The sequence below is a fragment of the Lygodium microphyllum genome, chromosome 29 (genome assembly GCF_053477565.2).
Source record: "Lygodium microphyllum isolate KBCC chromosome 29, Lygodium_microphyllum_v1.1.10, whole genome shotgun sequence".
In the NCBI taxonomy this organism is placed as follows: Eukaryota; Viridiplantae; Streptophyta; class Polypodiopsida; order Schizaeales; family Lygodiaceae; genus Lygodium; species Lygodium microphyllum.
The window spans coordinates 96,538,943-96,554,254 of NC_141163.1; the positions used below are offsets into that span (position 1 = coordinate 96,538,943).

At 37.9% G+C, this 15,312-nt stretch overlaps 1 protein-coding gene across 1 annotated transcript; it reads right to left on the reverse strand.

Annotated features, from left to right (window-relative positions):
* Positions 1-7,366: 7,366 nt before the first annotated feature.
* LOC148010942 (peroxidase 66-like) lies at positions 7,367-9,118 on the reverse strand. The gene is made up of 4 exons (XM_087671600.1): positions 8,849-9,118; positions 8,302-8,490; positions 7,989-8,154; positions 7,367-7,818 (listed from the first exon to the last, which is right to left on the reverse strand). Exons 1-4 carry the CDS (start codon positions 9,116-9,118, stop codon positions 7,367-7,369), a joined length of 1,077 nt encoding a protein of 358 aa, XP_087527726.1.
* Between the last annotated feature and the right edge of the window lie 6,194 nt (positions 9,119-15,312).

Sequence of the window (15,312 nt, forward strand, 5' to 3'; positions counted from 1 at the left end):
TCGGGCTAAGCATCACATCACATGAGCTTGACTCTAAATAGTGGGTTCCAACTTAGATATTGGAACGAGTGACTTCGGATTTAATGGATTGGTCAATAGTGATGATAGTCAAAGATGACTGCACACATGGATCCCCCGAGGGGTGCACCTTATAGAACATGCAAGATACCACATGAATTTAAATAAAATGGTATTTTGTTTAGTAAAATTTATAAGATTATATTTAGAAAATGTATTTTTTAAATATAATTTGAAAAAAATATGTAAGTCTAGTAAAGTAAAAGGGGTCATTTTATAACCTTATACCACGTAAAGAAAGGGTATTTCTTAATACCCTTTGAACACACATTATATATATGATTTCTTATAGGTCCACCCCCTAAGATGGATCTACTAATTGATTGAAAGTAGTCTCAATTTTGAAAATTTTAAAAAAAAATTGACAACACTCTCAATGGGAGATACTGCGATGTATTCTTGGTCATCCCTTGTGGATCCTTCTTTGTGTGGATGGAGCCACTACACAAGGTTGGTGCAGCTAGATTTTTTTAGGTGAGCTTGGGTGACAAAGGTTCTTTATTCTTGAGAGACATTGACTATGTCAAAGGACCATCGACTTCTTGGGATTGTTGCTTGTCAACTTAGGAGGGCTCTATCTTCTCCCCCTTTGGACTTTCTATTCCAACATGAGCAACATCACTAAGAAGTGGACTCTTTGTTTCTTCCTCCTAACGCAACTTCTTAGATGCTACAAGTTCCTCAAGTGGATTAGCAAATGCCTCTGATGGTTGCTCTTCTAGAATTGTGGGCTTAGGTGTCATGAGAATTGGCTTCTCAATCCCTATCTTGTCAGGTTTTGTCTTCTCAAGGATCTTGGTCCTTATCCTAGATTTGCATTAGGATCTATTTCTCTCTCTTGGATTTTGATGGGCTTGGGGTTGTGGTCAGTAGAGGTGGTTTTATGGTTGGTTTTGGTAACCAAACATAGAAATTTTCCACATAAAACCCTTGAGCACATAACAACACTTTGGCAACCCATCACGACATGTTGCTAGATCTCTAGTGACACGTGCAAGGATATGCCTTAGATCTCCTCTTCCTTCTAGATGAAATGCTCTTTCAGATAGCTTAAGAAGCTATTATAGTGTTTCTAGGAGCTTTGGTCTTTCCTTGGATTCCAAGTCAATTCTTACTTGCTAGGGTTTTGGTTTGACTCCAAGACATGCTTCTTGCTCTTCTCATGACAAGATATAAGATAACCTTTACTGAAAGCAATGACAATATGCACATCTGGTAAGCTCAAGTCTATTATGTGTACTTCATAGTCCACAACACATTTGGTTGCATGCTTGAAAGATCTTCTAAGTAGGACTTCCTTGCCCATATCTTCTCAATTTGGAAGCACATAGAAAACAATGAGCAATCTTTCTCTCGCAATAGTCAAAAGAAGTTTGCATCTTTCGAGGAGAGAATATGGTGATACCATATAATGCGATGGCTGCATTAGTTGGGAGGACGAGTTTAGGTTGTTCAATCTCAATCCATACATCCTTGAGTTGCTAGCTCAATCATCTTTTCAATAGACAATTGGATGGAAATGTATGCTCTTAGCTGACTCCTAGGGGTTCTGAACTCGTAGAATTCACAATCTAGTTCACTGTTAAGCATGCCAAATGAGTATGAGGTTCTTAATAGCCAAATCGCAACTCTTTGAATCTTCTTGCTAATTCAAGGTCTTATATGGCCTTGTGTGTGCTTCCACTCTTTTGAATCACTAGAATTATCAACTCTTCTGCTATTTTGTGGATCTCTCAACTTTGTTTGTTGGAATTCCTATCCTTTAGATTTTTCTCTTTTTGGTCAATCTTCCTTGTGATTGTGCACTAAGTGAAAGTGTTGAAATTGTGGATCCAATGCTTCTTCTCTCAATCACTTCAATCTTGGTGCACTTTGATTTAAATTTGGATTAGGACTCTTGGAAGATCGGTCAATAGCCTCTTGGTCATCATCCACATACAATGGTTGGAAGTAAGCATTTGACAGCAGCTTGGTTGGATGATTTTCCCCCCTTGACTTATAGTGTGTCCTATGACTAGATTTGAAAATGATTGTTGTGGTTGTGCACGGTAGGATCCTAAATGTCTCTAGGTGGTGTTAGCCTAATGTGAATTTCCTAGGTGCTATTTGTGCTAGGTACTTGTGATGTGATAGAGCATTTCCTAGGCTTCATAATCTTTAATACTTCTTCCAACAATTGATTCCAAAACATAGTCTTCAAGACACTTGAGACACTTTGAACATACAAGAGTGAGATGTGCAAAATTAGTCATTCTTTCTTTCAAAATTCAAGGTGCACTTCTATAATCAGCAAGATGCAACATGTCAAGAAAACCTATGCACAATGCAAGGATTAGCCTCCTAGATGCAATTAAATGCAATTAATGTTGTGCAAGGGTAGACACATGTGTGGATAGAATTTTGTGTGTGTGTGTGTGTGTGTGTGTGTGCGTGTGCGCGTGCGCGTGCGCGTGTGCGTGCGCCTGCGCCTGTAGAGGAGTAACAGGATGCGACTAAGGGACATGTGGAGAGAAAGTAGTGTGTGAGTGAACTCTAGTATGCATGAGTGATCTTGTGTATGCAAATAATCCCCAATATGAAAGTGGAAGTGAATTAGGTGGAAGTGATCTTGTTTTGCCTACAATGCTCACACAATCAATCCTCCATTATAAGAAAGTTACATCTATAATATTGGTACATAGATTGTTCAAGTAAGAAGAGTTGAGTTTTTAAGTTTTGACTTTTATGTTTCGTATTTTTTGAGTTATTCATTTTGTATTTTGCATTTTACATTTTTGTGTTGTTTTCACTTTAATGCACACACAATCCAACAAGCATGATGCATATTTAATTCACAATAATGTCATATAGTTTGTTTGAGCAAGAAAAGTTAAAGTTTTGAGTTTTGAGTTTTTTAATTTGTGTTATTTTTTGAGTTTTGTATTTTTTAGTTTGGGTTTTGTGTTTCCATCTATTCTAACAAATATAAGCTTTCCAATCTTAATCCAACAAATTGGTTTCTCCTGATTTGACCTTTCTGAACTCACTACATGTGTTAGTATGCAAGTCGCAAGTGTGGATGATCATCGATATCCCATTTATCTCATCCACTCAAGCAAAAAAGCCTCCTATTTTACCACATGGTAGGAGTGTGAGATCCTTGGTAGTTGATTGTCCTTTGTCCTAGCAAAAAAACCAAAACATTAGGCTGAACGCACAACAATCAGGACATTGGGTAGACTTCTATTCTTTCAAAAGTTGCAATTCTCTTCGGCAACAACCTCTCATCTCATCTCTCAACACTTTGCTCTAACTAACTATACATCCTTCTCTCCAAAAAACCAAGCAAGTAAGAACACAAGACTAGCATCGAGTTGTAGAGCAAACTCGCTAACTTACTTTCCTGCATTATAGTCTGAAATCTTGAAGGCTCAAAAATGGATCCACAACCCAAATAATATGATCCAATGTTGTCACTCCTTCACATCCACCACTGAGCACACCAATGATGAGAGAAGAAGATGGAGAAGAAGGAGAGAAACAAGATGGAGAAGAGCTTCACTTCATCAGATCCCTCACTCTCTTGCAATCTCACAGCCTCATACAGCACTTCAAACTCAAGAAAAGCAAGAAGGTGTAGAGCTTCACTTTTCCTCACTCAAAACACCTCTCACACACTCTCTCCCTTAGTCTCAACAATTGAAGAAATATGATAGAATAGAAAAAGAGAACAGAAAGCTTCAATAATTTTACTAATAGAGCTTTTGCAGCATGGATGCATCAAAAGGGTGAATATAACTAAGACCTCCCAACCTTACATATAGATACAAATAAGGGTCAGGTTTAGGTCATCTCTCTAGAGTGGCGCTACATTTTATGGTTAGGGTTAGTTTTTGTGCCCCTTTTGCATATAGGGTTTTCACAACCAGAGTTAGAGTTTACACCCTTTTTTTAACATTCTATCCACTTTATTGTTGAGAAGTAAGCATGGAAAGTCTCCCTATATTGGAGAGGATAAGGGTAGCTCGGTGTAAGTGGATTGGAGGACAGGGGAACAAAGGGAAACCCTAACCCTAACTCCTCCAAAGGCTATATAAACAGCCTAAAGTACACACTCAATGATGAGGTGAGTGTACTAGTTGTACCTTGAACAACTGACTAAGCAAGATCTTATTCTTGTACTTGAGCTCTCTCTCTCCCTCTTGTGCACACTCTCTCATGCTTCCAACTCTGATCTTCAACATTTATGGAATCTAACTGGTCATACCTTGAAGCATACTTGTGCCTTACCCTTATTAGATTATATTTACACTAATACAATGACAAATACACTTGAACACTCCATGCAATAGTTGTGGTTGTGATAAAGTGTGATATATATAATATGGGAGATAGATACAATGTGCACGAGAGTGAGCATGTGACTCACAAAAAATAATACAATCATAACTATTTGATGCCCATGAAGTACAAAATAACACAAGTACCCAAAATTAATCATCCAAGTGCTCCAAATAATAATAATCCACAATCAAATAAATCTATCACTTGTGCTTTGACTTTGCCTTCAACCTTTCTTGAATTCAGTCCTCACAAAATATTGTTAACAAGGTAGCATAGAAATAGAAAATGAAAATTTTAAATGAGACAAATAAATATGTGCCTTGGAATGTTGGAAGTGATGGGAGTGAAGGGATGGTTAGTGTGGGTGGAATGAGAAGATGAGGATTGGTTTGAAGGAATGAGGGTAGATGAAGGGGGGGTCTAGTTACTAGGGGGATGGTAGATATCATTAGGGTTGGCTTTGTCTCAAAGTGGAAAGATCCATCCGAGTCTCCATTTGACAAATAATATGACAACTTAAAAATGCATTGAGTGGAGGTATTGTGATGGTTGAATGGGTTAGAAAGGTCATTGGTCTTACTCATCTTCAGCTCATTAGAGGGGATGCATGACATTGTCATCTCATTGAGGGGATCTTGGGAGGGTAGAATGGAAAGGTTAAGAAACTAGCTATGGTGAAAAAAAATGAGGAGAGAAAAACTTGTTGGCATTCTTCCATCATGGTGGACAATGAGGGTCATAGAGGACTAAGCTAAGTTACCCTTGTCTACTCCTCCTTCCACTCCTTGCAGGTGAATCAAACTTGAGATTGTAAATCTAGGACTGGATTATTTAGCAAGTGCGACTTTTGAAGGTCACGCTAAGCCAATGGCAATTTTTAGGTGGGGTTGTTAAATGGGAAGCTATTGGAGTGGAAGTGAGGGTTGGCTTGACCATGATGGCATTTTCCTTTTTAGCAATAGAGTTGTGAGAGTTGTCCTAATCTAGGAACTAGGGTTTGTGTAGGATGGAGTCAAGTGTGTGCAATAGGAGGCACCACACTTTGTTAGTGAGAGACTTGCTTTTCCCGTTTGGTGTGGATGCCATCATAGAGAATATTAACTAGGCCTTTAACTTGCAAGACATTACAAACGTGGGTGATGGATATCTACTTGGCTATGGAGTAGGCATAGTCAACCTAGCTAGGGTTTCATAGACATGTTGCATAACAAATTCAAGCCATCATAGAGAATATTAACTAGGCCTTTAACTTGCAAGACATTACAAACGTGGGTGATGGATATCTACTTGGCTATGGAGTAGGCATAGTCAACCTAGCTAGGGTTTCATAGACATGTTGCATAACAAATTCAAGGTCTACTAGTGATTATGTATTCAATAGTTTGGTGTAAATTTTGTTGATTTCTCTAAGTAGGTAGTTTTGAGCAATCACTATGAGTGAAGACCTTAGTGGCTCAATGAAGGACTACAACATGGTTGATTAATTGTGTGTGTTCAAGTTAGGGGGAACCAAAAGTAGGGCCCTTGGTGAGCAAAAGACAATGTTGTTAAGCAATGTTGCACTTGTCAAACTATGCGAAGGAACTTTTGGGCACACATAGGTTGCTTGGGTACCATAACATTGGCTAGGTCATGGAGATGTATATTGTGCTAGTGCTAGTGGATTTGCCTAGGGAATGGGGGTATGTTGTTGGTGAAAAGGGACAAGAGGCTTATATGAATGTGGATAATCTACAAAGGCTTGCAAAACTATTATATTTGGAAATTATGTGCCCCAATAAGATACTACCCTTATCCATGAATACATAATCAAGTAGGGTTAAGCTAAGATGAGCTTTTCAACAAACAAAGCATGATGTGCTTAAAGGAGACTATAAGGGGACTTACATATAGAATTGATTATTGTGTTAAAATTTATATACAAAGGAGGAAATAGCCATGTATTATTGATAGTAGTACAAATGGAGGCCAAAATGAACTCGAATCAAGAATCAAATGACTCCAAGCCCTTATGGGTTCTCCCCAATATTTGTGGACCTATGAATGAATACTCACTAGATCTTAATATCCTAATCAGTGAAAATCAAGTGGAGGATATTGAATAATTTTCATAAGAGGAGGAAGCTCACTTTGATACCAATTGTTGGATTTAGGGTTGTAGGAATGCATAATATAGCTTCGAGAAGAAGAAGCTTGAGAGAGCACAATACAAGAATAAGACTAAATATGCCCTAAAGTGAATAGGTATATATAGTATGGGGGGAGAAAACTCCTATAGAGGCAAAATAAATTGTCCCAATAGTCCTAGTGTGTCCACACAATTAACATGGTAATAAATATTACATGACATATTCAATGCTTAAGTCATCTTATACCAATTCAAATATTTTGCCCTTGTGTTTGCATTAGACCATTCATTGCAAGAAATTACAATTTTCTTCCTTTTTAATGGTAGACTATGGGAAATCTTTCATATTATCTCAGCATATTGAAAAACAAAATAAAGAATCACCCAACAATAAATAAGTATTTTTCTTCTTCACTTTCCACCCACGTGATTTTTGTTGATGTAAAGCTTTTTTTAGATATTGTTGTTGAGCATTCTCCCTCTTAGTCTTTGTTATCTTCCTTTTTCTCCTCTCTCTCCTTGACAATAATGAAACCAAAAGTGTATTCTAGGCCACACTTTTGGTTGTCCCTTGTGTGATTGCAATGTCTCTTTTCTATTCTTGCAATGTTTAGATTGAGCTTCTTAACAACATTGGCTATTAAAAGCTAAGCAAGAAACTTCATAATTAAAAAACAACAAAGGAAAACCAAAACAAATAAAAGTATAATCTTACCAAGGAAAACTAGTTGAAAAGAAAGAAGTGATATTTTAGATCATATAAACATCTCCTAAAATTTCATATATATGAGAGAGAGAGAGAGAGAGAGAGAGAGAGAGAGAGAGAGAGAGAGAGAGTTATCCATGTTTATGATCTTTCGACCATTTATCTAGGCTATTAACTCTTCGACAGTGCTTACGTATCTCTCCATGTACACTATTTGATGTGATCACTCTAAGTCTACCTAGTTTCACCATAGAAGATACAAAATGTTGAAAGAAAGCACGTTCATCGTGTGCATACTCATGCACAAATTTTTTTGTTCTATTGTCTAAGATTAGTGCAGAATCTGATGTGAATAAACCCTTATGAAGGAGAAGATTTTTATAGTATTGGTTATCGAATATGTTTGGTGACAATGGATCAAGAGCTATGGTTGATTGTAAGTTTATTGGTAAAGGGCAAGAGGCTTTTAAACTCTTTGCATAAGACATGTTTAGTGTTGGGTCAATACCATAGGTACTATTGATAAAGCCATAGAATCGCCTTGCAACTTGGAAACAGTGTGCCTTCCCTATTGTATGTGCACCTACATACAACATGTGACGAATATAACACCATGTTGTAATAGTTTATCAAATAAAACCATCAAAACAATTCATGATATGACCTCTATATGTAGTTTTATGCATGCACTATTATGGAATTTGCAAATGGGGGAGATGCTTATAACAATGTCTTTCATCAATAGGGTACTACCTGATAGTGTTACCATATCACGAATGGTTAGCCCATTCGAATGAAAGATATCAATAAGAAGTTGAGCACTTGAAAGAGAAGATGGTAAGTCGTTGGTTGCATCAAAAGCATTGGATGTGCATCCATCTTTTCGTCCTAGCTCCACAAACCAATCAGGTCCCCCACTCTATAAGAGGCCATGTGAAAACAAACACAAATTGAAAATGTTCAAATGTTGAAACCTATCAAATCTGATACACTTCCTTTGCAATAACAATTAAAATTTTGGAATTGTAACCAGACTTAAAAATAGATCGATTAGAGAATATACTACCTGGGCAACTACTTCCTTTGCAATAAGAGCAAGGATGTCAGCACATGAAACAACATTTGGGCATATCTTCTCCACTTTTTCTTTGATACCATCCACTAGATCTAACTCCCTCAAGGTTCGATTTGGTAATGCATCTATCTCTGATGAGTTGTTTGGGTTTGATCTTAATAGAATCGAAGCGTCACAACCCTAAGAGAAAAGTAACCTTAAGATACAAAGATGCATGTGTCTTCATGCGAGCATGCCTCCATTTATGTGCACATGTTTCTTTGCATGCATGTGTGTGTGTACCTACGTACATATGCATGTATGTCATCATTATCATCATAGAAAGTCATGACACCATTACAAGACTACAAGTAATCAATAAGTTAAGAAACTACTTAAGGCCATTCTACACTGAAATCTCAAGGATAAAGATTATGAAGAAGTGAGCATGCGTTAATAAGAAGCGAATCTAAGGGGATGCAATCTATATTTCGAATCTCAAGTATTTGATCAAGTATTCAGAAAGTGAGAAAGTAAGTATATTGTATATGATAATTACATGAACGAAGCAATCGTGGAAGAAGAGGCGGAGAAGGGGACCGGCAGCAGAGGGGTCTTGCGTGAGGCGCAAGGCAACGGAGCTGGCCACCGTCCACTGCAGGCCCGGGCAGCTCCCGCGATAGAAGTGAGGCGTCAGCCCCTCCTTAACGATACCAATATTACTTACATGACCCAATACATCATTCTCTTCATCAACACGATAGTTATTATCTGCAGCTGCGATACATAATACTGCTGATCCGGCCATGATTATCAGCGTCGCCGCCATCATCGTCGTCATCATCATATTCATCCTCGCGTTCATCGTCCTCCTCATCAGTACTAATCAATCTTTATCATCTCAATATACTCAATTATCATCACTGACTCGGAATGATCTCCCCGCACTCATTAATGATCCTTTCCTCTACTAACCATTCGTCCTTCCTTTAATCCCATCACTGCGCCTCATTCGTCCTTCCTTTAATCCAACCACTGCGCCTCATCGTTGCAGCTGTTTAATGCCCGGCCCTCATCAGAACTTGAAAGCCAAGAGTCTTCTCTCAAATATACGTAGCGTCTCACCTTACCTCGTACAATCAGAAAACAAATGTCTTCGCTTGTTCAAGTTGATACATCTTCCAATCATGCACCCTCATAATTAAGCGCGAGGGAAATCACATACTTATGTGATTCACAAGAGACTCGATCACTCGCTATATAGCGAATTCATATTATAAATAGTAAGAGTGTCTAAGAAACTAGTAAGAATCCAAATCTTTCTAGGTAACCTTTCTAGTTAGAACTATCTAATTCTAGCGTCCTGATTATCCTTAACTAGTAAAAGCCTTTTTCTAGATGCTATCAAGAAATCATCCTAGGTAAAAACACTTGTTCTTGATAGTCACCTTATTGAGACATTTATAATCAATGAAAAAATGCGTCATGACATTCTTCTTTTTAGCAAGAAGAATAGATGTACCCCATGGGGATTTACTTAGCTCGATAAAACCCTTAACTAGGTAATCATAAAATTGCATAGCTATCTTGTACTTCCCTTTTGGCTAAACCTATAAGCTTACTGAGAGATGGAAGGCTCTCAAGTAATATCTTGATCCTATCATCTAAGATACCATGAGATGGTGAATTTTTATCATGTAGTTTGACTGGTAAAATATCAGTATATTCATGTAAAATTTGAATTGGCATTAACATTATTATTAATTGATTTTGGTACATTATGACTTGAATGATTGAACTTTCTCTATGAAATAAACATAAGTAACAACATTTGGATCAAATATTTACCCAATTTCAATGTTGATGTCATATAAACATTATTTATGTGATCTTAGAGGGTAAATATCCCTCTATCATGTGAACACAATCATCAAGTTCAAAAGAAAGTAAATGAGTTTTAATTCAATGTACAAAGAGAAATATTTATAAAAACCATGGCATGCCACAAACGGCATTGATATGGTCAAGGCTCATAAGTTGAAAATCTACGAGCCGATGGTAATACTAGATTGAAAGATCCAAAAAATGTGCTATATGATCTCAGTGATCAAATAGGGCCCTTTGCATAATCGTATGATATGCTCGATGAGTGGGTATCATGTGGAGTTGCAACTTCTACACCAGCCAATAAGAAAGAAAACATGTGGAGTTGTAATTTTTGCACTCACTAAGAAGAAAGGAAATTGTGAGTATAGCCATTATTTTAAAAGTTTTGTAACTTCTTGGCATTTATATACCCAGTGATCTTAAAAGATCATGCATGCCAAATACAATTTTATTAATGGAATAACCATTGCAACTATTATATGCATTCACAAAGAAATAATTTAATAACAGTTCAAAAGAAATACCTAGAGCCTCAACAATATTATAAAAGTCTTGGAAGTAGATCACCTTCTTATTTTGGAGACACTCAAAAGGACTGAAAATGTGCCCATATTTTCAACTTGGGGCAGGATCTCAACGATGCCTAAATGTGTTAGACCACCCAAGAGAATCAACTATTGGTAGTCACCCATGTGCATAAAATATAGCACCATTACTTTTTTGGTCCAAATGTTTATTATTTTGACTAACCACTATTCATTTAAAATACCTTTATGATCAAGCCAATTTCCTTGGTCTTAAGGTCAAATGAAGAGGACTCATGCAAGAATTTGACTTCAAGATTCATTATAGGAAGGGAACAACTAATATGATAGTGGATGTCCTTAGATGAATACCCAAAGTTGATGCCTTATTCTTCTCTAAAGTCTTAACTTATTTTTATCTTTCTCTCACTACAAGATGCAGGCCTCATACCGACATTCAAAGTGACGCATATAGTGACGGTTTGTGACGTATATTGCGACACTAATAGTGACGCCGCGTGCAATAAATTAGCAATACTAATAGCAACGGTACAGAGAAAAAAATTTGGTGGCAAGGCAACAAGATGCCCTACCACATATAGCATCATGTTATGTATAATATTATATAAATGAATTACATGTTGGGTACACAATGGTCGTCAAGACGAGCGCAAAATATACTTGAACCCACAAGATTGATACATAGAATAAGTACAAGATCACTGATGAAAACTCATGGAATTATTGCAAGATACAAACTTGGACGATAAGTACATCTAAGAAATAGTGCATATCACAGGACCAAAAAAGAAGAGAGTGTACACTCCACAAATCCAAGCATGAGCTATAGATCGTCACCATCAGAAAGCCGGTCCCGATGCCAAGGAGGATCGAATGGACTCTGCAAAATGAAAAACTACACATCAATCCACCATACATAATGCATTTTAAAAAAATTGTAACTACAAATAAAAAAGATGATTGACTTACTAGGACACCGCATGCATACAATCTATCAATGAGTGCAGTGAAATCATATCTCTCTGCATATCGAGTCTCCAAGCCGATGGGATCGTGGTTTATGAGGGAGTACTACAAAGAAAATAAAATACAACTATTAGAAGCACGATTGTCTGTACAAGTGATATTGTAAATAGGAAAGTGAGAGGAAAAAAATAAAAGCTTACAAAGTCCTCCAAATAAGTCCTCTGGCCATCACTAACCAAATGATGCACGACCCCTGCCTCCAATCGTGCCCTCACTGCCTCCCGCTACTATCCCCAACATCCTAGAGAATCTATAGCCTCCTCCCTGAGTCTCTACCAATCGTCTGTGTCTAGCTGCTCAGGCTTTGAGGTGCCACTCTTGAGTGCCTTGCATGAGTCCGATGGAACGTCTATGTGACATGTATGTATGCATACACTCCATCATTTAGCCAGTGAAAAATCTCTACCACTGAAGGTACCAGAAACTCCTCATGCAAGGATGCCACTATATAGTCATTGCTACCCTCAAGTATATTCTTTCAATGGTCCAAGACGTGCCGAAAAACTTGTTGGCATAACTCTCTCATGTGAGACATCACCCTTCTCCCCTCATCATTCATGATCACAGCTCCTATCATGTCATCTATAAGGTATCCATACCCCTCTAGGGTACATCTAAGGTATATCCTCTCCCACCTACAACCATACTCCTAGACATAACTAGGATACCCGTGTACATCTGGTGTATTCACTGGGGTAGTGTCTCTCAGAGTAGAATCCATAGGGGTGCCACCTATACGGACGGCTGAGCAAAAGCTAAAGTCACTAGAGTAGATATCCCCACAGGTGTGACAAACCTGGAGGTGACATGCCTCCACCAGAACGATGAGACGGAGACACTGCATGGGTGCCTCCACAACATCCACCTAAGCCACCCTCTTTGGAATTTGTATGAGACCGAGGAGTAGCACCTCTATTTGGAGACGATCGTGGGCTCACAACATCCACATCTCCACAACACCCCCCAAAACCACTCCCTCCGTCCGGGCCCAATCTGATATTAGAAAACAAATGAACTCACAAATGGGCCCTTAAAAATAATATAGTTTAATATATGGGCCTTTTGGATTATCCAAAAGGAAGGCTAGATGTTGACATCCATGGAGGGTGAATCTTCTCTCTCCAAATCTTGGTGTTGAGAGAGGAAAAAGATTAATTTTTTTTATTGATTTTTATTGTTTTTTAGGTCTGAATGGTTGATTTTTTATGGATTTTGAGCGATGATTGGTTGTTTTGGAAGTTTTTGAGAGTGTTTTAGATTATTTTGATTATTTTTTGGAAGCTCATGATGATTCTTAGTAGAAATATGAGGCTCTGTGATGTTTTGGTAGGTTCTATTGAGGTTTTGATTGGTTCTGATACCTTCTGTTTAGCTTCTGTTTTGTTCTTATTTTCTTCTGTATGAAGCATGGATTGATGATTGATGAAGGTTGAGGTATTTTGAAAGCTTATTGAATAGTTTTTGATATTTTGAAATGGCTTTAGTATGAATATGAGGGTCTAGTGTTCTCCGATGACCTTCTATAACCCTCTGTAGACCTTTTGTAGAGCCTCTGTCTCTGCTCTGTTCTTATTCTGTTCTATTCTGTAGATCTTCTATAAGTGTTTTGTAGAATGTATGTATGACTTTGAAAAAGTTTTCTAACTTTTGGAAATGATGAATCTAAATTCAAAATAGCTAAAAAAATGGAAGAAGCAGCTGCTAAAGACTGAAGAGCAGACTGGAGTGACAGTGACAGTAGTGAGCTATGAAGAGACACTGTAGTGGCTCTGGTGCCTTTTCATACCTCCCATACCTCTTGGGAGGTGCATCCACAACCTAAGAAGGATAATTAAGTACCATTCTTGAGTATTGTAGTGAGGAGATGATATACTATTGAGAGAGAGAGAGAGAGAGAGAGAGTCAGAGATAGCCAATTCTATCAAAAGAATGTATCTTTCTATGAGGGATTGAGATAAGAGAACTATGAAGTCAATGAAGATAAATACTATGTTATTTATTTCTATTTAAAAGTGGTGTATTTCTTTGTGTTCTTGTTTGTTATGATGGATTTTATGAAGATGTTGAAGGATATGATTGATTTTATCAAATCCATGGGAAATATATACTATGATGTTGCATGAAGATTTACTATTTTTCTTGTTTTGGTCATCAAAAGAATGAAATAAAATCTTGTTGATGTTACAAGATAGATCTTCTTGCAATAGAATCCCCTTTTCCTTTGTGTCTCTCTTGGGGCTCCATGTTTTTGGTACACAACCTGGGAAACTTACCATCAACAAGCATTAGAAGAGGCTGAAAATGAAGGAAATGGCATTGCCAAGAAGTGGAGAATTCAATGGATCCTTGTAAAGTTCCTTCTTCCACTGAAGAGTTGGAGATTCTTATTTCCAAATCCACTTTCTACAAGAAGTTTATCCCACAATAGCGAAAACATATTACCATCATGATGCAAGCTCTATGTGGTGGACTATTTCCTCTTCATGTTGAAGGAACAAAAACTTACATCTTGGTGGCAAATTGTTTGGGAACAAACTGAAGAGCAGAAACAAAAAGAATGACCATCCATGGAAGAGTTGGCATTCATTGAGAAGTTTTCAGACATCATCAAGTGGGAGATCGTGAAGAAGCTTCAGGAGACGTGGTCAGTGGAGGTTCACGAAAACAAGAAGGAAAAGAGTTGGAATTTGTTCGTAGATGCTCAACAGCAAGATACGTGGGATGCTTGGTGTTCTAACAACCTTCTGTTTGTCCAATTAGCAACCCACTGGAAGTTGGTAGATAGAGTGTTCTTTACAACATAGACTATTGAAACCATCAGAAGCTGGCATTATTATAATGATGGCACAACAACGATCCTAAGAAGAATGAGTTTTGATACTTTTAGAACAGAATATCTCCCCCTTTGTAGTGGTTTGAAAGCCAAATTCAGAGATGTTGAAAAGAAGGAAGTAGAAGAGATGTTAGCCAGAGAATCCTCCAAAGGCTGAAGCCCCTCTCTGATTCTATTCTGTTGAGTACATACCAACTAGTTGGAGCCAACCCCCTGATGAATGACACAATCAAGAGGCAAGCGCTAGAACGAGTCCAGAGGTACGTAAGGAGAGAGAATGTAAGAATTAAGGCTGAGAACGAGCTTGCAGCAGAAGCCTCCTTTGACGCCCTAGCACTCTTTACAGAAGTCCCCATGGTGACTCAAGGTCCCCTTCCTAGTCAGATTCATCTTGGAAATATTGATGACAGGCCAACAAATGTAGTGGAGAGTACAATGAAAACCATGATATTCATGTAGCAGAATTTATGGTAGCATATGTGGCTAACAAATGCTAGAATCCCTAAGCATTGATTAGTAATCTTCCCCACCACTTTCAAAGGTGCGACGTTTCAATGGTATGAGAGACAGGTAACATGAACTTTTGGCACATGGGACCGGCCTGAAGTTGGCCTTCCTCACTAAATTCAGGCGTGAAGGTTTTGAAGAGCGGATGGAAGAAAGTCTCATTGCACTCTTGCAAGAGTATATAGAGATGCTTTCTTGGTCCCTCGATGAGCTAAAAGGGGTAGA